At 39.8% G+C, this 24201-nt stretch overlaps 2 protein-coding genes and 2 long non-coding RNA genes across 6 annotated transcripts in view; 3 read left to right on the plus strand and 1 right to left on the minus strand.

Moving 5' to 3' along the window:
* Positions 1 to 3030, plus strand: part of LOC102232616 (adenylate cyclase type 1-like) — a 44725-nt gene extending 41695 nt beyond the window's left edge. Inside the window, exon 20 of the mRNA XM_005802325.2 lies at positions 500 to 3030. Coding sequence (XP_005802382.1) covers positions 500 to 832 — 333 coding nt within the window. The 3' untranslated portion in view covers positions 833 to 3030. The remainder of the gene's footprint in view (positions 1 to 499) is intronic.
* A 2753-nt stretch (positions 3031 to 5783) lies between these two features.
* On the plus strand, positions 5784 to 6660 carry LOC111609668. Its single transcript, XR_002753247.1, has 2 exons — positions 5784 to 5819; positions 5892 to 6660. It is a non-coding gene; the product is annotated as an uncharacterized LOC111609668 (long non-coding RNA).
* Positions 6341 to 10189, minus strand: LOC111609669. Of its 3 annotated transcripts, none has more exons than XR_002753249.1 (3): positions 9842 to 10189; positions 9555 to 9677; positions 6341 to 9446 (listed from the first exon to the last, which is right to left on the minus strand). It is a non-coding gene; the product is annotated as an uncharacterized LOC111609669 (long non-coding RNA). The 3 variants fall into 3 exon arrangements; XR_002753250.1 differs by having other exon boundaries at positions 9555 to 9762; XR_002753248.1 differs by having other exon boundaries at positions 9555 to 10189.
* A 9612-nt stretch (positions 10190 to 19801) lies between these two features.
* Positions 19802 to 23281, plus strand: LOC102227082 (insulin-like growth factor-binding protein 1). The gene is made up of 4 exons (XM_023339058.1): positions 19802 to 20348; positions 20488 to 20639; positions 20898 to 21026; positions 22167 to 23281. Exons 1-4 carry the CDS (start codon positions 19970 to 19972, stop codon positions 22272 to 22274), a joined length of 768 nt encoding a protein of 255 aa, XP_023194826.1. The 5' UTR covers positions 19802 to 19969; the 3' UTR covers positions 22275 to 23281.
* The last annotated feature ends 920 nt before the right edge of the window (positions 23282 to 24201 follow it).

Here is a 24201-nt window from a genome sequence, read left to right on the forward strand (position 1 = left end):
TGAAAAGATCAACAAAAATAAATACATTTTGGAAAAACTTTTGTCTCATTTTCTTTTTTGTTTTTAAAGCACAGATTACTGTCGTGGAGGACACTTCCAGAATAAAGTCTTTAACACCAACTCATTTGTAAGGCTTACATGCCAAAGTCACATGGTTTTGGGCACCGAGTAAAATGAAAAGAATGTTTATTGTAATCAAAATGGTAAAAAATCTGAAATAGCATTAAGTGTAACATATATGTATGATTACACATATATCACATATCACATACACATACACATGGCTGGATAAGACACTTTAAAAAATATTAAGGAATCCAGTCTCATCTATGGGTCCTCCGATAAGAGCTGTTCTGATGACAAAAGGAGGACAACACAGTATTAGGCAGGTAGTAATAATGTTATGTTACCGTATATTTAATAGGCGATGCAGATTAATATTTAACTATTTAAAATGTTGGTTCCAAATAACGTTAGACCTCTTTTTTTCACTCTCCAGGTGACAGAGGACGTCTACCGCCTCATTACCGACTACTACGACTTTGTGTGTCGTGGTCAGGTCAGTGTGAAGGGCAAAGGTCAGATGCTTACATACTTTTTGGAGGGCCGCAGGAAAGGGAGCAGGCCCTCTCAGAGCCAGCAGCTGCAGCACACTAACAGCGAGCGCCGGTCGAGCGCCTTCACACATGGCAGTGTTTGCACCAGGCTAAGCCCCGCACCCACAGTGACCAGCTATTCCAACATCAGGACCCCGAGCCCGGGCGTGCCCAAACCAACCCCCTCCACCAGCACCACCAGATACCTTCCATCTGCTTCTGCAGCAATGGTGTGATGCATGCACTCTCAAAGAGAATTTGGGAAACAAAAAAATAAGAATGGAGGTGGGTTAAAGAATCGCTGTAGCAGAGAAAAGCTTGTATCCGCTCTTTGTTGTTGTGTTTCTGGAGCACAGGAAGGCAAATAAGCTGATTCTTCAGCAGGAGGCCTGGACTCAAGTCTGGTTTTTCTATGGGACGGTCTGACGCCTCGATTAGACTCACCCTTCCCCGTTGAAGCAGGTTGTCTCAATCAGGATATGGGATGTTTTAGCCACGTTGCTTCATCATCAACCCAAGGCCAAGGAAGTCTCTGGGATCTGCCAAAACCTTTTTCCACAACTGACGGTGTAGCATGCAAGCCTCTCACAACAATCAACACCTGGGAATTCCTTTAAACTAACCATTTCATTAGAGTGTAGATAAGACATCAGTGCTGTTGCCTTAGCAGCCAGTCCTCACAAATGTCTATGGCTCATTTGTGTTGCCTTTTAGTTGATTTCTGGATTTTTGGAGCTGAGTGAAGATGAATTGTTAACACGTTTATTGCTGTCAGAGTATTTTTAAAACCAAATGTTTGATCAGTGCAGGCAGGTAATGGAATAATCTTGCCAAAAAATAAACCAACAAAAAACAAAACAAGGCATTGCCTTAAGGCAGTTACGGGTCGGGGATGCCGTTCACCTTATTAAAACCCTCTGACGGCGCACGTAACTTTTTTTTAAAAGAAAATTTCTCTAAGTGCATGATGCCACTGCTGCATTTCAGTCGCGTTTGCCGTCCGTTTCCCTGTGATGCTTGACTTCCAGACTCTTCCTCGTCAAAGTGTAGCAATAAAGCAGTTTGTCTCTTATCTCAGCGCGTTCACTCTTTGCATGCTGTAGCCTGCTGGGTCCTAAGTTGACCTGATAGTGTTTGTAGCTAATAGAGTGTGCATAGCTAGCCACACTGGTCTTTATCTCTGTGGAGTTTAAGCATGACTTAGAGAACTTTTGTTTCAGTTTGGTGTGATTCCCTCTTTCTCTCTGAATTATTTATTTTTTTAAAGAAAACCTTTTTTCTGTTTATGAAGACATTTATGCTCCTGTTAAAATGTTCTATTCTGCTATTTTTATTCAACTCAAAACCGTCTCGGTTGAGAAAAGAAAATGTGTGCGTTTATGAGGAGACACCCAAACCTCTGGTTCTGGCTTCGTCATGCAAACCCAGCTGATTTATTTTATAGTACAGCACTCACAGTACGGCTTACCACAGCCATTAACTCTCCTGTAATCAGTTTTTGCATGCAATGCCTGCAAGCCTGCGGCTCATACATGCATGCTTTGATGAAACACGGATGCAGGCCAAGCAGCACACACGCGGAGGCTCTTTTTTTAATGTCGTCCTCATGCATGCGCTAACAGTAGCGGTTCCTCTTGAATGTAAGGTGCTTTATTGACACGTCTTCTTTATAAGCTTGGTGTTTGAATCTTAATGAGGATGTATTTCAGGATAGATAGACACCAGGCCGAAGCAGATCGGTTTGGAAGGGCAGGGGGGTTCCTCCTCCTTCTAAACCTCCTCCCTGCTTTTGCTGTATTAAAACAGGTAGCTGTTTCTTTCAAACGTGCCAACCTATTTTCATAAACATATCAAACTTTTCGTGTCGAGCTGTAGCACAACTCAATGCGTGTGACTACGGTTCTCGTGGGATCTTTTTTGTGTTGAATGCCTGGATTTTTACTATTTTAACTGTTCCTGGACAGTTTTTTTTAAAACTAAAATCAAAGGCAAGTGTCAATTTTGGAGCATTTAAATGACAAAGGTGTTGTACTTATCTTTAACATAGAGTAAATATCTAGTATCTCAGATGCTTTCTTTGAGCTTTGAAATGAGGATTTTTATAAAGTTGCTTTAAAAAAGTTGATGGAAAGTTATTGGAAATTATTTGTGCATAATATTTTTTCTGTAAATTGGATATTTTCATACTGTATGATACGGGTTTTAGTTGTTATATGTAGGTATTACCTGCTGATATTGTCTATTTCTGAGATATATTCTAAATTATTTGATATTTGTCAGGTTCCTTTTGTTGAAGATGTATTTATGGAAATGTTTTATGTGAATGTACATTTTGTTAAAGATGATATTTTATACTAAGTGTTTGCACTGCGAGATTATTGACGTATTATAAAGATTACAAAAATAAAGCCAGCAGGGTTGTTGTCTCCTGCAGTACGAACACACCTGTGCTCATTTTTACCCACAAAGTTCCCACAGAGAGGCTATCAAACATTGCTCAGCATTATGTAAAGTCAGAAAAAACAAGTAGCCGATGTAAGATAAACAAGGAGGTCAGTGTTGCTTTCACAGTGATAATTCAAATATAATGCCTGGCTGGCATGAATGGATGCTATTATTGTAAAAAAGAATTCACAATCCCTGAACTTTTAACATTCTGTAACGGTGAAATGAAAGGCATAAAGGTTTTATCAAAATGTTTTGAGTAAAAAAAATCAAGTGTGGGTGCATCAACCCCCTTTTTCATATTGTTAGTAAATACAGTCCACCTTTGTGTATTTTGATCTCAGTTTAAACACAGCTGTCCTGTGAAAAACCCAGACATTTGTAAGTGGACATTAGTGAATAAACACGGCAGGCCGGCCTGGAGGAGAGGTTTAAAGCAGTTCTAGGCTAGAAAACAAACCAAGTATTGAAGATTTTATAGATCACTGCTCAGGCCATCACATAAAATTCAAAGGGAACGGCACAACTGCAAACCTGCGAAGACACTGACAGAGCAGAGAAGGTGAAAACTAATGAAGAAGCCAAGAGACCCACAATAATGGTCTCAGTTTATTTATTTCAATTTAATGCCCTTTAACACAGGTGTCAAACTCCAGTCCTCAGGTTTTAGATGTGCCACTGGTACAAAACACTGGAATGAAATGGCTTAATTACCTCCTCCTTGTGTAGATCAGTTCTCCAGAGCCTTGCTAATGACCTAATTATTCTATTCAGGTGTGGTGCAGCAGAGGCACATCTAAAAGTTGCAGGACAGCGGTCCTTGAGGACTGGAGTACGACACCCCTGCCCTATAGCAATGCATTCCAAGTGTCAAGTATAGTGGCAGAGGGGTAGTGACTTGTGCTTTTTTCCCAGGATTGTGGTATGCTTTGTACAACAGATGAATATTTGCTATATAGAGCCAAATGTGAGGACATTGTCTGACAGCTGAAATCTGGAAAATAATGTCTGAAAGAGAAAAGAATAAAAATTCTTAAGTGACCTAATCAAAGTCAAGACTTCAACTTCCTTTAAATGCTGTGTTAGGAATTTAAGAGAACTTTGCAGAAACAAATGTTTGAAAACCTTAGTTATTAGAAGAAGTGTAAAAACAACAGGAGATCATATATCTCTCTCGCAATATGAGAGATTTCTACAGTGACATAGAAAGTAATTTCAAATTATCGCTGCAAGATGATAGTTCTACAAATGGCTCAAATTTAAAATAATGCCTAGTTAGTAGCCATTTTTTACATTTCACTCTGGAGATAATAGGCTTACCAGTAGGCTTGTGTTGTGTTTTTATGTTTTGAAACTAATGTATCTCTGTGACGTATTTTGAAGGCTGAAATATGCAGTAATTATTTTTAAGATTGTCCTGAGGGAGAATTTTTCACATTCCTGTCTTCTGAAAGAGTCCAGGGCCTCGATGGATCATGTTTAGGGGGTTTCTGTTTCTCCTCGTTCCCATGCCTTGTTTTTCTAGCTAGAGAACAGAGAAAAACAAAACAACAGTGGGGTCTTATCCTCATGTCCATTTCTGAGAGCGAAAGGATGTTTCAAGTCCTGTTGCAGGAAGAACCAACCTCCAAACATTCATCAGCAGCGTAAAAAGTGTGTGTGTGTACTTAGCCTATGGTGTGGCATGCTCAGCATCCTGAATGACAGTTGTCATGGCAACAAAACAAGTTTATGCCCCAACATGTAAACATCAAGGTTGTGTTTTCCAGCTGGCAAATGATAAACCCGTGAACCCTTCCTCCTCCTCTTTCGTCTTTTAGCTTTGTGATTCATGGTGATTGTGTGCAATCACCACAAAGGATGTCAAAAGTCCATTTGCTGATATCTGAAAAAAAAAAATGCGTGTGTATGTGCACACACATGCAAGTGTTTACCACCTGCTGGACTCTTAGATACAATCAAGCATGTCTGACTCAGATGTGCCGGCGTAAACATTCGCACACTCTGAGATAAGAGGAGGAAATGGGCCTTTTCGGACCTCTTTTGCAGCTGTGGTACAGCGGAACAGCCACCTGCATCACGCTGCAGAGAGAGAAGATAGCAGTAGGCCAGTACGCTTTGCAGGGTTAATGACCCTCTTCTCAATGCTTGCTCAATGCCCCTGTGTGTCATCCCTTACTGTAAACTCTGCTGGAAATTACAGCGTGGGAGAACAAACACAACCCTTCTCCCAAAAAGCATCTGGTGAAATGTAAATGTTCCATTTTCTTGTATTTTTGTTTGTTCATTTCAGTTGGAGTGTATTTTCAAGTGATTTACGTCAGAGAAGTTCCTCAGCATTAATACGCATTGCATTTGCAGCACAAACACAAAAATATTTTGCTCATGAAAATCGTGAATATGGCCCTGTTCTTTGAATCTTTACAACGGTAAAAAACGGCAATATTGCTTTAAAATCTGTTTCATAAAGAGTCGTCATTACTAAAGTAAATCAGACTGTAGTATGCATAGATTAATACTCATATCCCAGTGTCAGATTTATATAGAGAGCGGGCCTTAAGCTGATTCCAGTCTCTTTCTTTCTCTCATACAGTATATATATATATATATATATATATATATATATATATTTAAATATATGTAGCAGCATAAATGGTACGCTGCCACTTTAAGGCCAATTTTCAGCTGCTGCATATAAGCAGGTCTCTACCTGCCCCAAGACTACTTGCGTCATGACGTCAACTCATTCTGCTTCCTTTGTTTGCTGAACTGTGCTGGGTAAGCGTGGCTGTTTCTTTGTTTGTTAGCTTTAATCGTAGCAATTAATGCAAGCTGGTCTGATCTGTTTAGCCTCCCTTGCTGCTCCTCCAACACCTGGACCAATCTGTTTGTTTGCTTGCTGCCGGGAAGGTAAGCGCTAGCGTGGCTAGGTAACATCCACCTCATCTAAACTAAGCCTTTATGTAGTATTTTGTTTCAGCTGCGCTGCATAGGCGAACTTGTCGATCTGCTTATCTGGCAGTGTGGTGATTTGCAGGTAAGCAGCTACCGTAAGTTATAGTTTTTATCAGCAGTTGTATTAATAATCTACTCTATTTTTTAGCCTCCTCCCGAGTCCCTGACGACTATTATATTTGGATGTACACTCGCTGCTGTTTTGCCTACGATGAAATGTTTTAAAAGATTTGTATGAACTTTCCCCCGCTGCCGGGAGCATTGATGGCACTACAAACGGGATTAAAAAAAGCAATGTTGTAGTGCTATTGTATCACTGTTTTACTCATATTGTTTAATTTTTCTGTCTTTCTTTTAGGGACTGAGGCTTCTGTGGTGGCGGTGGTGATTCCTGGTGTCTTGTGTGTTTTGTTGGAGCACCTTTTTCGTGTGTGTGCGTTTGCCGTGTTTTTGTAGTGTCTAGGGTGATCCCTTTTCTTCACTGAATGTTGCCCCTTTCCTCACTACTCTCCCCCCACTGGTAGCTAAGCCTCAATTTTCTTTGAAATTTAAACATTTTATTATCAACTTTATTAAAAATGCATTAACTGTTTTAACTATTCAATTTCAGGTTATTAATTTAAACAACACATTGAAGTTTAATAAATTTTTTTGTAGAACTGTCTGAATCTTGTCTCATTTCCAGTAGAACGTACCTGTGTCCTTATTACATTCTATTTTCCTGGAGTTATTTCAGGTGGCGTTGTCGGTTTCCCCTATCGTAAACTTTAACATCTTACATTTGGGTTTCATAATAAAGAAAATCCATCCCGGGTTGCCACAAATATATATGTGTGTATATATAGATAGATACAGTATATATGTCTAGAGGCAGCTTTGTGGCACAGCTTGGATGCAGAGGTTTTTCCATTTTTATTGAATTTGCAAGCAGTTTCATTTCATCTTGTCACTCATCATAGTAACGTAGAATCTATTAAACCTGACACTTTTAAAACAGACAAAGTTTATGAATAACAAGATTTGTTAGTTTCAAAACTTTTCTCCCTAAAAAAAAAAATAACAGCAACAACAAGGTATCCTGTTGTACTCTGGAAAGTTCTGGTAAACTATTTGTCTTTGTCCCACAAAAATAAAAATTTAACATTCTAATCAATAGTTAAGCTATGAGCTATTTCTTCCAAGTTCTTACAGTTGCAATATACAACATTTTTGTATCTATTGTTTCCTCAGCTGTGATATAAAATTGAGTTTTGTGACCATAAGTGCAATCCCAGAAAAAAAATGCTGAGGCATGCTATATAGAAAATGTCTGAAAGTAAAGAAATTCTATATGGTTTATCACACAAGAGGACATTAGCTTTAAACATATTATAGGACAGCTCTTCACTATGCAAATTTGAAAAACTTTCAACAAAGATTTCTTTTCACAAAGTTGTTTCTGTCCAGCACAAGGCCAACCTGCTCATTTGTGATTAAATGAGGGGAAAACAACATCCTCCATCCTGACTGTTTCTCATCAAAAATTTCCCCACTGCAAGTGTGTTTTTCTCAAATGCGATGTTTTCCACACGACAGACTGTACAGATACACTGCAGGTCAGTGAACTGCATGTTGTGTAAGAGCAGCAGTGACCTTCTTGAACCTAAACTGTGCTGCTACTGCTTGTTTGGTCTCCTCTGATCACTGTGATGGAATATGAAGGGCTGGTGGAAAACCCCTTAAAACATCCAGCAAATGTCACAATAACCTGGAAAAACAATGGATCCCAATGACCTGTGGAAAGTTGACAAATCCTGTGGAAAAACAGTTGGGGAAACAACATTTTAACCCTCAGACTCGTAATTGTACAAACAACCTCATAAAGGGCTGTACAAACATAAAAAGAAAGTATGTGTTTCCAAAAGATGTGTTCATTATGTTTGTGTTTTATTACATGATGTCACTTTGTCGTGTGCATTATTAAGGTCTTTGTTGCATGTGCCAGACACATTTATTGCTGGGCTTCTTTTTCTATAAGAGGAGTAAATTCAGAATTATTTATTCTGAAAGCTCACACTTCAAAGCAAAAGCAGTCTTAAGCACTGGACCAATTTGAATGTTATATTTGTATTTATTGCTGTGTCGAAGTTTCCTGTCAGGCAAGAAAGCTGACTCACCCCACTATAACCAAATCTACCTAATGTTATAAATAAAGTTGACTTATTGATAGATGATTGATTAATAGATTAAAAGGAAAATTAGCTCTCAGTTTAATATAGACGCTCAAAAGTTTTCCTTTCTCCTGTTGACTTTTGCCTTTACACAAGCTATTCCTTTTTTGTCCGTTTGCTATCAGCTGCAGAATTGTTTTACTTGGCATGTTGGGTTGGCTTGGGTCTCCGCTAAGCAGGCACTAAACTGTTAGTTATTCTGGTTGGTAGTGATTCTGGCACAGGTGTCTGTACTTATCACAGTGGGTCAGGAAGCAATAAGTTACCTTTTGAAACCTATTATTTTTTAATGAAGTGATGGTTAAAATTTTGAAAACAATTAAAGCCTAAAGAAAACCTTGAAATATCTTGAAAGAAACTGAAAAAATCTGGTAGTTAAAATGAAAACTAGTGACAACATGAATGACTAGTAGTTTTGCACATATGAGGTAAGAATCAATTTTAGTCTACTTTTCTGACTCCGACTGAATGACTCAGGAATATGCACACTTGCCTAAAAGCCTAAAGGCATCAATTAGGGATTTTCCCTGACATAAATTTGTTTCTATATCTTACAGAAAGGTTACTTCGTTTGCAAGTTTTTTGTGGTTTTTGGGAAACTCTGTGATAGCAGATTACTTTGTGGTGTCTTTTAAAAAGCAGTTTAAAACAAATCCTTTCAAACCAGCCTTCCCATAATGGTCATGGCATTAAGTTGTTATTCTGTAGTTTATTTTTATTGCTGTGTTTTTAGCCATCCAACATTACATCTACTTTTCTTACCTCTTCAATTGTTTATTCATTTTGTTCATGACATCTGGTGCACACCTCTGTTTTATTTTATTTTATACTACGTTGTGAAGCACTTTGAGATATTTTTAATGTGAAAAGGGCAACCTACATAAAATTTACGTACTTATTTTGTTACACAGTGCAGAAGCCTGCAAAAATCTAATAAAATGTAACAAGTCAAGATGTTTGCACAGTGTTGTGTTTAAGACATATTTAAAATTTGACTTTGTGAAACCTACTACAGCATGCTGTGCATATTTATCTGTTCCTCCCGGAAAACAATAAAGTTGAAAGTGAAGCGAAGTGGAACCACAGAGAGTCAATCCAGTCAACATCACAAAGGGTGGCGTCTGGGTTTATTCCACGGCTCTCCCTCTCTGCATATGATCTTCCAGTCTTTATTTACTGTGCTGGATTCTTTGATGTGCGTGTTCTGGACAGATTGTTCTGTTGTGAATGAAGAAAGGACCTGCAAACGGATGGAGGGAGAGAGAGAGGGAGAGGGAGAAGCGTGTCTGAAGAAACAATTTGGATGAAAGCAGTATTTTTTTTTTTTTCTAGAACATGATAATCCTACCAACACAGATCCTCTGACCCATTCATGAGAGTGTTTCCAGTTAACACTGCCAAGTGCAATCCTCCTGCTTGGACTTCCTCCTCTGTCTCATTAGAGCCGCAGCGAGAGAGGAAAGCTTTGCAGCTAAACACACACACAGTCACTCAGAAGGACAGAGAGAGGAGGAAACCAAACACAATGGATGTTGGCGCATGGGAGACTGGATTTCCTGGGTTTCCCACACACAAATGTACAATCACAAACTTGCAAACATACACACTCATTTTGAAACACATCGAAACACTCACACACGTGGACCATCCTGCAGCACGCCAAGAGTTTGGGGTCCAAATGAATACACCTCTCCCTCCATTCAGAACTGTAAAGCTGTGAGAGCAGTCCAAGACTCCTTCGTCATAAATGACCTGAGTTCTGCTCCAGTGTTTTTCTTCCAGAGCTCAGCCCATGATCTACTCTCCTTGTTCAATAAGACAGGAATTATCCGATTAAGGAAATCTTGTGAGGAGGAGAAGAAGAAAAAAACTTTGTTGGGGGGGATAAGCGTCATTGTGCCCACTCAGATCACATTCCTGACTGCTGATTCTCAGCCATGGGAGAGGACGCCGATTAAACAAGCCCCTCAGCAGACGTGTCCCAGAACAGAGTGGTCCAGTCCCAAAATCCAGATTTGCACCAATAAAGAGAGAGAGAGAAAGGGTGAGATAGTGGAAACAACCCAACCGGTCCCGTAGACGGGTTGTTCACTGGGTTGAGATCCAAATAACACATGTTGTCCAAAAACAAATCTACCTCTGCTCTGTGCCACTTTTCTGACTGTGTACAGTCAAGTTGAGCTGCAAAACACCAATGAACTCACTGAAAACAATGCAAAACCCAGCATAAAGAAAAAGTGGTTTTGAAGATACCTGTACATTTCAGTATTGTGACTGTTTTGTGGTCCTAAAAATACGGGACTTTTTTGGAGCAATTTATCCAGAATATAGAAGAAGAGGAGAGCAGAGAGAATGTGACATTTACTGAGTAAATTTCATGGAAAATATTTGACCTGGTGGTGGAGATAAAATACCTCTGAAATAAAATAAATACACAACTTTTGGGTCCATTCAGCAAGTGGTGCAAGTTTTCATTAGAGTTTTGTCCAAGATAGGGGTGATTTTTGTACTTCTAAATACTTCACTTTCGCACATTTAAAAAAATTTTTTTATGATGAATAGGGTAAAAAAAGAACGTCTAAAATCAATAACATCTAAAACTCAGACTCAACAGCCGTAGCTGAACAGATAGTCTGATACTGTCTAATCACATCTTCAGAAAGTAACATGGACAAGAAATGTTTTAACTGAAAAATTAAGATTAAGATTGAAGGAAAGAAAGGGTGGGCCAACATCAACCATAAAGGTAACGAAAACTAATAGTTACTTCAGAAACTAGCTTATAAAAGTCTAACTACTCCTGTATTAAACAGCTTATTGATATATCGCTCTGGATTTCAATAAAAGAAGAAAAAAATCAATAAAGTGCAGGAGATCTACAAAGATTATTTTAAGAGCAAAGGAAATTATAAGTAGGTTTGTCAAACCCCTGACTGATGTGTAGACAGACACAAACTAATGCAATACATTTTCTAAAATGTATTGTAGCAGTACAATGTTTGTATTTCATTGGTTTTATTTAATTTCTTATTGTTAAGAGGTAAATGAAAAGCGCTGTGGTTATTCTTTGTTCTGTTCCTGTGTGAAGTATAAAAATGATTGATCCATCAGGCATATTGCAAACTAGTCGTAACCCCTTACATTTTTTCCACATTGTTCCTTAAAACCACAAACCTCTGAGTAATTGGGATTTCATGTGACAGACCTACAAAATAGGACCTACAGGGTAGTGAAGTAGAGAGAAAGTCAAAAAAGGGTTCTTGTTTTGCAAATAAAATTCTGAAAAGTATGATACATTTGTATTCAGATCCGCTTCGCTCTGATCTTCCCAAATAAAATCTGCTGCTTTCATATGTCTCTTAATTTATAGAGTCCAGTAGTCTGTTCCTTAATCTTTTCAAATATGGCTTCTCTGTGGAGAACTCAGGGGAACATTAGCAAGCAAACAGAACCATAAAGAGAAGTTTAAAGCAGATTAAATTATAAATTAATATTCAAAGCTTACAGAGCAGTGTTCAGCTCATGTCTGAAAAGGAAGTATGACACAACTGTAATATTATCTAAATGTATCTAAAGGTTGGACATGGAGAACATTAACTAGAAAAAGTCAAGCTGAGAATGGTTGCTTAGCTCTACAGATCTACAGCTCACGTGGGAGAATTTGTTGTCAGAATAATTACTATTCATAGTTGCTACAATTCTGATTTTTATGTAAGAATGTCAAGAAAGAAGCAACAATAAGTTCTCCTTCCATAAGTCAAGTGGAAGACCCTGTAAATTTTGTGTAGAAGAAGGTTATTTGTGGAAACAATGGTGAAAAAAGGTGGGGACAGAATCATATTGTGGGGATGCTTTTCTTCAGCAGGCACAGAGATGCTCGTCACAGTTGAACGACCTAGTCAAAGTCCAGACTTAAGTACTTCCAGTCCAACTGACCTTGAGATGTGCTCAATAGATGAAAATATATAGATTTCAGTGTCTAGATGTGCCAAGCTGGTCGAAAAATATACCAGTGGTTTGAATCTGTAACTGTATTTAAAATTTTTGAATTGTATAAAGTATTTATAAAATAAAGTTGGAAAACCACAAGTCATTTTCTTCTGTCTCACATATGTGCTACTTTGTATTGGGCTACCACAAAAACGCCCAATAAATTACAATATTTCCCCAAAGCACTGAACTATCAGAACCTTGAAAATTTCTAAAATGATGACATAAATATGTTTTTAAGGTAACAGTGGCTCTTGTCGTGTTCAAAAGTGAGAGATTCCTTTAGCGGAAAACTATCCATCCTTGTAACTGCAGGAAGAATTTCAACAATCAGACATAAATTTAAAGAATGAAAACTGCCTGCAGAGCCAAGTTACAGTGCTGCTCACACAATAAACATGGCTTCACACAGACGTAGATTCTGTTCTGAGGGGATGTTCAAAACAACTCTGTTTTCCTCCGATCACCTGTCGCGGCTACCGGCTCTTCACACCCTGAAAACGAGGGGAAGCTTTGAATCATCACACGTGGATCCTGGAGACCTCCATTTGTATTTGACTGTGTGTGTGAGCACCCTCTGAAACAACATGACTGTTTTTCCCTGCTGCTCACGTCAAAGACAAACATTCCACTCCTGGGACGTTCAATGCCAAGCGCCTTTTGATCTCCTTATCATGTGACACCTGAAAGAGGTGAGAGAGAGCAGCCCTCTTCTTCAACGCTTTTCCCAAACACAAACCCAGCGGCGGCTTGTAGCGATGAAGCCCGCTGTGTGGACATGTTTTTGAGAAAGTGGGTCTGTCCGTGACCTCGGATGACTCGGCTTTATTTGACCACTCCGCCTCTAGAATCTGACATGTGGCTCTTCAATGTGAATACTTCACATGTTTTAATGCTGCTTGTCTCTCCCTCTTTGCATCAACCTGCTAATTAAACACGATCCCTTGCTGTGTTTTTCCAGCCATGCCAGGCACTGCCATACCACAAAGCTGACTTTATGCGGCAGCAGATGACTTTAAAAGTTATTTTTAAGGGATTTAGGTTGGAAGAGCTGCAGGATTGCAGATGATCATCTGACCTCGAGCCACCACTCCACCACATCATCTTTACATCACAGTTCAGCTGGGAACACAAGGTGTGCTTAGATTGGGAAACATGTTGAAGAAAACCTTTAACTTCATACCAAAATTATGAAACCTTCTAACAGAAGAACCAGCTCTATTCAAGCAATGTGGAAAAAACAAAGCATGTGACCTTCCACACACATACAGTTGTGTAACTTTTTTTTTTTTTTTTTTGCATGACATAGATTTAAAAAAACACCATTTTAATCAATAATATATTTTTTTCAATATCTGACACATTCATTTTAAAACTCTAAACCTAAAAATTACTAAGAAGTGTATTAATTATTCTGTGCAAAAATGTGCAAAAATATGTTCTGCACCCATCATTACATTTTTAGGTAAATTCAAATGCTGCACACCATAGACGTACAAGTCAAGGTTTGCTACTATTTTTCATTCTTAAATAATGCAAAACAAATATTAATTTGCCTTACCATCATGGGTGTAGTTTCCACCTATTTCACCTATTTCTATGTATTATTAACAACACTGCCAGAGCAAAAATACATCCTTCTTTTAAAGATGCTTTTTGCAATCTTTAAAAAACAGGCATATTGCGATTTTACTCAAACTTTAAAGCAGGTGAGGGTATTGTTACAGGAGTAAAATAAAAAAATTATATAAATTTCATTTTACATACACTGCTCAAAAAAATAAAGGGAACACTTAAACAACACAAGATAACTACAAGTAAATCAAACTTCTGTGTAATCAAACTGTCCACTTAGGAAGCAACACTGATTGACAATCAATTTCACCTGCTGTTGTGCAAATGGAATAGACAACAGGTGGAAATTATTGGCAATTAGCAAGACACACTCAATAAAGGAGTGGTTCTGCAGTTGGGACCACAGACCACTTCTAAGTACCTATGCTGTCTGGCTGATGTTTTGGTCAGTTTTGAATGTTGGTGGTGCTTTCACACTCGTGGTAGCATGAGACGGACTCCACAACCCACACAAGTGGCTCAGGTAGTGCAGCTCATCCAGGATGGCACATCAATGCGAGCTGTGGCAAGAAGGTTTGCTGTGTCTGTCAGCGTAGTGTCCAGAGGCTGGAGGCGCTACCAGGAGACAGGCCAGTACACCAGGAGACGTGGAGGAGGCCGTAGGAGGGCAACAACCCAGCAGCAGGACCGCTACCTCCGCCTTTGTGCAAGAAGGAACAGGAGGAGCACTCCCAGAGCCCTGCAAAATGACCTCCAGCAGGCCACAAATGTGCATGTGTCTGCACAAACGGTTAGAAACCGACTCCATGAGGATGGTATGAGGGCCCGACGTCCACAGATGGGGGTTGTGCTCACAGCCCAACACCGTGCAGGACGCTTGGCATTTGCCAGAGAACACCAGGATTGGCAAATTCGCCACTGGCGCCTTGTGCTCTTCACAGATGAAAGCAGGTTCACACTGAGCACATGTGACAGACGTGACAGAGTCTGGAGACGCTGTGGAGAGCGGTCTGCTGCCTGCAACATCCTTCAGCATGACCGGTTTGGCAGTGGGTCAGTAATGGTGTGGGGTGGCATTTCTTTGGAAGGCCTCACAGCCCTCCATGTGCTCACCAGAGGTAGCCTGACTGCCATTAGGTACCGAGATGAGATCCTCAGACCCCTTGTGAGACCATATGCTGGTGCGGTTGGCCCTGGGTTCCTCCTAATGCAGGACAATGCTAGACCTCATGTGGCTGGAGTGTGTCAGCAGTTCCTGCAAGATGAAGGCATTGAAGCTATGGACTGGCCAGCCTGTTCCCCAGACTTGAATCCGATTGAGCACATCTGGGACATCATGTCTCGCTCCATCCACCAACGTCACGTTGCACCACAGACTGTCCAGGAGTTGGCGGATGCTTTAGTCCAGGTCTGGGAGGAAATCCCTCAGGAGACCATCCGCCACCTCATCAGGAGCATGCCCAGGCATTGTAGGGAGGTCATACAGGCACGTGGAGGCCACACACAATACTGAGCCTCATTTTGACTTGTTTTAAGGACATTACATTAAAGTTGGATCAGCGTGTAGTGTTATTTCACTTTAATTTTGTGTGTGGCTCCAAATCCAGGCCTCCATTGGTTAATAAATTTGATTTCCATTGATGATTTTTGTGTGATTTTGTTGTCAGCACATTCAACTTTGTACAGAACAAAGTATTCAATGAGAATATTTCTTTCATTCAGATCTAGGATGTGTTATTTGAGTGTTCCCTTTATCTTTTTGAGCAGTGTACTTGCATGGTTTAAACTATTTTAAAGAAACTTTATCGATCATCTTCTGTGTCTTTTCTTTGCACGTTCTCCTCACACTTAGACTAGCAACAAAAAGTTTAAAATAGATCTCTACAGCTTTGAATCTGCTCTGGCTTAATGAGATGTGACAACTCCAAAAAAAAAAAAGCAGAAAAGCTATTCTCCTTTAAAGTATTAACGTCATGTATAAGCTGTACATGATGTTTTTCATGTACAGCTTATACAATTTGTTCTCCAGGATGTCCAAGTGTGGTTTGTTTTGCTCACTCTCAGTCAACAGGAAGTCCTTTAATGCATTGCAACAAGGAGAGCAGCTTTATCATCATGCACTGCTTCAGCACATTTTATGAGCTTCTTGGTTTTGTTTTTTGTTTTGTTTTTTAAAAAAACAAAAACAAATGAGTCTTCCACTTTTCTAGACATATTAAAGATGTAAGGACATTTCAAAAGAGCCCATGTTTTCAGCTTTGATCTCTCCAAAAGTGATAATGGAGCTCTTCAGCCATCTTTATTTGGTTGTAAAATAATACAATTTGGGGATTAAAATCATACCTGAACCCACTTCAGCCTCTGTTTAAAAGCATCTCATTCAACAGCTTCATTGGATCCTCGCACCTTCCTACTCCCTTTTCACCTCCAAATATTCTTCTTTACTTTTTATTACCTTGCCGAACGGGGTTCAGACTTGTTCTACTTAGCTGAAAAACTGTCATGGACTCCAGCCAAATATCGTCAATGTTTCCACCTTTTCCATTTTGTCTTTACTATTTAGGTGTGGCCTGCATTTGCAAATTGAATCTTCTTTTCAAGCAGCAATCGTTTCTTGTATTGTAGTACAGAGAATTTGATCAAAGCTTTTCTTCACTTGCTAAAGGGTCTTTTGTTGTTTTTTTTTTTAGATTTTTCTAAACTTACTTGGTCACAATTTATATTTTTTCTATGCAGCAAAATATTATACTTAACATCAAAGAAAAAAAATTTAAGAAAATATTTAATTGGTAAGATAAGTTATAGAAACTATAAAGTAACGACTTACAGTTAATGTCAGAATTATTTGCCTCTGTGATGAAATAACACAGGATGTGTTGCTTCTAAACGAAGACAAAAACTAAACAAAGTTTGGTCAGTATCAAACTTTTGTTGATTTGCTGAAATGTAACAGGAAATCTGAATAACAAGTTCAAATTTATTAGTCATCTTCTGCTTTACTTCCAAGACATTACTTTCAATTAGTTCCAAAACCATATATAAACATTCAGTTAACTTTACACCATACCTGTGTAATCAATGAGCAATGACTCTCACATAAGGACTATTAGCAGGGCCAGTCATGGGGCAGCATAACGACGTACAGTAACCCCAAGCATAAATGAAAACCCTCATCCAAGGGCAGCTTAGAGTGCTTTTTGAACATTCAACCTTCAGTCCAGTATTCAAACTAAGGACATATGAAACAGCAGTATTAACAACTTAAATCACCCATATAGCACGAGGGCATATTAATTAAAATGTCTTGACTGAAAAACAAAAACGAAAAACGATACTTTAGCCTTAAAAAGGCAATTCTCTAAAAAGTATTGGATTGCATAAAGGAGATGACCAGCTGAAGGAAAATGCATCTCCCAGGTCTTCTCTCAGGTATTAGAGAAGTATAGAAGTTAGAGAAGCAACAAGCATGTTGCTTGTTTCTGAAAGACATTACACTTATCAGCTAAACATATTAATGCCTTGTTTTTCTTTATTTTTATTCCATTTCCCCCTCTTCATTTTCTAAACACACACTTCACAAAATACTCTTAGCCTGATAAATATCTGTAAAAAGGTTGCTATGCCCCCCCAAAAAGCTGTTGGGGAACTGCTGTAATAGACAACTTTGTGGAAGTTTGACTGCACAAAATATAGATATTTTAAAATTATGAATGGTTAAAGCATTTGATGTGTGTGTCCAAATTTATGAGTATTTTTGTCACTCAAACTTTTAAAAGTGCAGACACTGTTTATGTTTAATTTAATGGGCCATTTTTAAAGGGATATAATTACATAGTTTCCAGGCACATAGTGAACTTTCATGGCACAATCAAAAAAGTATGCTAGCTCCAATCCTGAAAATAAATGCTGTATATATCTAACATGACATAAATAGTTATTTAACTTCATAATTTGAGCCTTTAAAATAGCCTCTGTCTCTTTAAGAAACTCCTACTCTTTCACGTTATCACAACAATGTTCCCCCACTATGCCATTTACAACTCTTCTTCGGCTGTTGGACTGAGAAGTAGTTTGTATGATAATCTCAGCAGGAGTGCAGCTCCACCAGTGTTTGCTACCTGCTGCTGCCACTAGTCTGAAGGAGCTTAGTGGGTAAGGCGCACCGGAGGGGAGCTCTGTGAGGACGATGCTCTGCTGGAGACTGCAGTTCCAAGGAAGAGATTTGTGAAAAACCGTGGAGCTTTGTGAGAGCAAATATTTAGGCACCCCAAAAAGACAATGGACATTCAAGAATTTGTCAAACATGCTTGAAAAACATTAAAGCAACACTTCAGGTATGGTTTTGATGAGGGAATGACATTATGACATGACATAAATTTCTTAAAAGACAGTTTTACATGATACTGAAGTTATTGTTTTTTCTACAGAAGAAATATTCATTAAAGAGCTTGTATTTTTAAAACTACCTTTAGAAACTTCCTTAATTCACTAAAAGGTATAGTAAAAACAATTAAAATACAGATAACATTTATGAGTAGTAATTGTTTAGAGTATAATCAATATCTGCTTTATAATTTGTACTGTGCAGCAATCACGGGAGAATTTAATAAGTACATCTTGCCAGCTCCAGGTTAGATCCCACATTTACCTCAGAACTGAATTTAATATTTAAACTTTTACTAATTGGGGCGATGAGTTGACTCAATATTTAGCTTAAAATTCAGCAGTTTTATCGCATGTCACCTTGATAAAAGAATATGACTCAGTTAAATAAAATGACACATTTCTTCTCAATTTGTATACCTGACTATACACATGGATGTCTCATGAGATGGGTGGTAGAAAATGTTCTTAGCAACACCAGATTATATTAAAGTCTCGTTTGGTCGGAGACTCAGGTAGAAATCTGGGCATTAGTGAGAGTGACGGTTAACACCAGTAGTCAGCTGATGCAATCCCATTAGGCAGTTGCATGTAGAGGAGGATTCCGTTGCGTTGCATCAGAAAGTGAGCAGGAGATGTGAATTGAAATGTGTCATCAGACCCAGGTGAGGGCGTGAAGCAGAGGAAGCACGCATGCTATAGAAGGGTGGTTGTAAATGGGGGGAACGTTGTCACATTCTGGGCAGGAGTGACAGTGCACAAGCCGTCTTTGCAGCAAGCCGTGAAAACGTGCAGGTTTCTCTAGCGTGGGACCCTCAAAGCCCCCCAGAGGAAGCCGATGCGAGGGACGTGTCTGTGGTCATGTCAGACTGCCCCGATTCAGAGCTCCGGTCTATTATTATCCCCAGGAAACGGGTAATTACGGGACAGCTCCTGGAAGAACTCCAAAGCCCGACTTTTGTGTGCGCATACCGAAGTCCCGAGTCGCCCCGTCCCTTGGCAAAAACGGCGACCCTTATTCGCTCTGCTATTTCTGAAACTTGGCTTTATTATCCCGCCGTAGTGCTCGGGTTGCTTTCTCATGTCAAACTGGAGCGGCCAGTTCGTTCTCAGCGCACCCACGCTCTTTGCGCGCAGTGTGGGCGTGCGTAATTTGCGCTCATTAGGCTTTTAGTTTTTCCTAAAGTTGTGTAAGGCGTTATTTTGAGGACAATTAATGGAGAAACACACGCATGAATAGACAATAATGTCACAAATAGAGGTTCGTTTGTGTGAGAGCAGAAATCAGGCACTAAAGTAATCACCAGCTCAGCTCCAGAGTGACAACACATTCCCCTTTCAAGTTATGGAAATAAACTGAAACTGACTTTAATGGATCTATGTTGTTCTTAAAATGCGGTGGTTTGGAGTAGCACCCGCGTGAGAATGGGGGTTGGGTAGGAAGAGGGGGTCCTTGATTGCAACATCAAACACTGGTGTCGTCAGCAATACGTGCCAAGCACCGCCTGTTCCAAAATAAATATTGACGTGATTGTTGTATTCAAATGAGCGACATGACCGGACACGGACGGGCCAATCAGAGCTCATCGTATCATTACACCTTCTTTTCAGAAATCATTCATAACGCGGATGCGTCAAACACTCACAGAGCGACCGGCTATAAATACGGCTGCGCGCAACGCACAGTTTGGCATCTTCCAAAAATCAAACGAAAGGCACAGAGTAGCAATCGTGGGAATTCAGTACGGCGCCTTTTCATCTGCAAATTTTCTCTGAACTGCTCTTTATTACATATTCCAATTTAATACTCAGAACATGTTGGCTATGCGTGGATTGAGGCACGTAGCTGTGGCAGTGGCTGTGTGCTCGCTGCTCGTTACGGTGACGCTGGGGTCCCCGGTGGTGGGGTCAGAACCGATCCGATGCGCCCCGTGCACCCCGGAACGACTGAGCCAGTGTCCGGCGGTGGCGCCCGGTTGTGCCGAGGTGCTGCGGGAGCCCGGATGCGGATGCTGCCTCGCCTGCGCCCTGAAGGCAGGGGAGCTGTGCGGGATCTACACGGCGCCGTGCGGCTCCGGATTGAGATGCACCCCGAGACCCGGCGACCCCCGGCCACTGCATTCCCTCACCCGCGGACAGGCCGTATGCACGGAGAGCGCTGCGCCGGCGCCCACCCCGGAGCCCCAGACTCAAGGTAGGCCTCCCACGTCCACGGTCACACATCCCACAGCCGCAGCGCTGGAATCAGACGAGTTCCTCATATATGTGATTTAAGTCCTGCCAGTCAGACTCTTTTCTCATTCATTCATTCATTTGCTTGTTTCTTCAACCAGACCAGGGAGAGCCAGACGCTGAGATGGACAACTCAGCCATCACCGGCTCCAGCTACCTCCCCGGTCTCCCCTTTGACCCGCGGGCTGTGACTGAGGCTCAGGAGAGCATGAAAGCCAAACTCATCGCCATTCGCAGGAAACTGGTGGAGCAGGTGAGACACACGTTGCTAGCGTGAAAATGTAGATTTTTGAGAGGATGAAAGTTTTTTTGGAGGATTTAAAGATGACCGGTGACCACCAGGGGGAGCTGGTGCGCTGTTTGAAATTAGAGGGATGCGACGAGACTCGTGTTTCCTTTTATGCCTTGGTTTTATTTGTAGTTTAATATCAGAACCCCCGTGCTTGCTGCTTGCGAAAAAGTGATAATAATGTTTTTGATTAATCCGTTTGCCACTGGTTCTTTTCTTTAGGGTCCTTGTCATCTGGAATTGGTGACTGCTTTGGACAAGATTACCAAATCCCAAGAGAAACAAGGAGAGAAGTTCACCAAATTTTACCTCCCCAACTGTGACAAGCGTGGCCTTTACAAACCCAAGCAGGTTGGTGTCTTTTGAGGATGATGAACATAGATTTTAGGCATTGGTGAGGCTGAGATTTGCACAAGATGATAACAAAAGTTATAGTAAGACAGTTTTTTTTGTGTGTTTTTTTTGTTGGTATTTTCAAATCAGTTAATACATAAATATAAAAAATTATATTTGATTTGTTGCAAGCATTCTCAGCAAACCTGTGTATGTGAGCTTCAAGCAGATTTTTCTCAGGCTTCTCATAGGAGACCTGCTTTGGTTGACTAAACACCAGCAGGTCTTACAGGGTCTCAAATTGGCCTTAATTAAATCAGTTTAAATTGTGCAGTACATCTTGGACCCATATGGGATTCCTTTTTACACAGTTATTCTGCATCCAGCCTGTAGAGGTGATTAACACGGAGCCATTATGTAAGCTGTAGACCATCCCATCTGGGGCCCATTACTTATCTAATTTATTACCTATATGAGACACATATGGAAAGCATGCTGGGATTTGTAATGCAACAAAATCACTCTCATATATTCTCTAAAGTTCTTATGTTAATGTTGTCCATGCATGTGTTATTCTGTTTTTGATATGTAAACCCCCCAAAAATTATGTAATACCATATAGTCTACATGTGTTCTGCTAAGCAAGTTTACAAGCTATTAGTTGTGTAATTAGTCAGGCTCTCTGCTTAGGTAGCGGCTGCAGTTGGTCGCTCTTCAGACGTCCCACTCATTGCTTCCCAGCTGTAGCTTTAAAACAGCAACACTACATTAATAAAAATGCTGGGTGGTATTCTTTCAGTTTCCATGACTGTTCATGTTTCTCATGTCCAGAAAATGTTCTATCAAAAGTGTCTTTTTGGTAGGCAAGGGAAAACTACAGTAGCTTTATCGAGCCAGCTGACTTGCAGTGTGCAGCAATAGGTTGGGGAGAGGTAATTTGACACAGCCAGAGAAAACTCTCAGAGCTAGCACTTTTGTTGACGCTCTATACAGGAATTTAACCATAGTAATAATACTGAAAGGCATTTGAGTGTTTTTTGAAACCATGTATAACTTGATATTCACCACGTTTCATTTTAAAGCTGATACATGCCTCGTGATATGTGAAAATGAAAGCAGTTGAAATAAGAAGGCTTTCTGTTTCTGTTTCCCCCACAGTGTGAATCATCTCTGGACGGACAAAAGGGGCGATGTTGGTGCGTGAACACCTGGAATGGCAAGCTTTTAAGTTCCAGCGACCTGCCTGCAGATGCCGAGTGTCCTTAAAGAGATTGACCGATCTCACAGTAAAAGAGAGAAAAAAAGAAGAAGAAAAAAAGAAACGAAGAAGCAAGCCACTATTTTTCCTTTTTTTTGGGTAGCTGTTATTTATTGACCTTGTCCATGGTGGTGTTTAATTCAGGTACACTGTCATTACGGGGCTATAGGTCCCAACCACCCTGAACCCCAAACCCCCCTTCCTCTACAAACTTCCATCCCAAAGACACAAAGAAAATCTATTTTTGTTTTTTCTGTAAAAGAGATTTTAATGTTAATGCATTTACATTATGCTCTATAGCCTTATTTATTTTATTGCTTTTTATTTGTTATTTGTAATTATTCATGAATATTTATATCTTTTTTGCCTTATTGTTATTATCTTATTATTTTTATGAGTGTATAAAGTGTATATATGTATCTTGGCCCCCACAGCTCCACAGCTGAGTTGAGCTCGCTCTACCCTTAAGGAGCTGTCTGGAGGTTTGGTTTGAGAAAAACCAAGCAAGAACAAAAGCACTGAGTGACCAAATCTCATTTAGAAGTTTTTCTAAATGATCTTCTTATTCCATTTTTATTATTATTATTATTATTATTGTATTGTTTTTTTTTTATTTAATGAAATTATACATCAGTTTCTGTAAGTTAATGCAAACGCTCTCAGTTGGGAATCCTCTACACTCTCAGAAATCATTTCCCATGATCCCATGGGTCTGCAGATAGCATGATGGGTGGCAATTCTCCCGAGCCTCCTCTCAAACGGGTATCTCTACATTAACCTACCTCCAATATTTACGTGTCTGCTGTCATTTTTTTTTGTTGATGTTTCTGTCCTCTTTGACCACATGACCACAAAGAGTGAGCCGCTTGACTCGGCTCTGTATACATGCTGCTGTTGGAGAGAGAATTGTATTTTATGTGGATCTATTCCAAAGTGACTAACTCTATGTACACTTTTGTTACTGACATGTAATAAAAGAAAAAAGGTGATATATTTAATAAAAATATTAGTCTCATTTGCACACCTGTCATCTTTTCCAAATTTTAACCACAAGCTTTATTATATCTTATTGCAATCTACGTAGTAGACAGATTTCACAGCAAATTCTGCAGAGTTAAATCAACACTATGCCGAGTCTATTTGGTCCTTATCAGAATTGGTGTTAATTTAACTCTTTTCAGAGTTATTTCACCAAGAAAATGAATAATTTTAACACTTGAAAGAGTTATAACTATAGTTGAAATAACTCTGTAAGAGTTAAATTAACACCAATTCTGATAAGGACCAAATAGACTCGGCATAGTGTTGATTTAACTCTGCAGAATTTGCTGTGTTGGCTAAATTTGAACTCATGTAACTCAAGCTTGTTGTCACCAAGCCATTGCTTACACTGGTCAAATATCTTACCAAGAAGGATAACTTTAGATGTAAAGTTGGCTATAAATGCCAACAGTGTAGAAATTATGGAACCCATCAGGGAACTACCCAATGAATAGGCCTTGGGTAAAACATAGAATAGAAAGAGGATAGATTTTGGGACTGAATACTGCGGTACCTCACACAAGACATTGTTAGATTCTGACATGATTTGGTTTGCAATATCACTGAATTGCCAAAAAGATAACAGTGAAACCAGTTAAGAGCCATATCTGATAAACCCACTTACAAAGTTTCTTAACCAAAATACTATGATCAACGGTTTGCAAGGGAGATGTTAGATCCAGTAGAGCCATTGGTGTTGATGCCCTCAAATCTCCTGACAAAATATCACTAGATGCTAGAGAAGCCTGGAGTAGTACTTAAGAAAGCCGGTGAGGCTGTAACTCGCCAAAGGTCTTCTATTTTTCTCCGTGGGGTAATAGTGGTGACGGTGGTAGGAGTAGTCGGTGAGTTGTTGATTTGAACCCTTGCTTCAGTCTCAGTTGTGTCCATGGG

Source organism: Xiphophorus maculatus, chromosome 9 (genome assembly GCF_002775205.1).
Source record: "Xiphophorus maculatus strain JP 163 A chromosome 9, X_maculatus-5.0-male, whole genome shotgun sequence".
Classification (NCBI taxonomy): domain Eukaryota; kingdom Metazoa; phylum Chordata; class Actinopteri; order Cyprinodontiformes; family Poeciliidae; genus Xiphophorus; species Xiphophorus maculatus.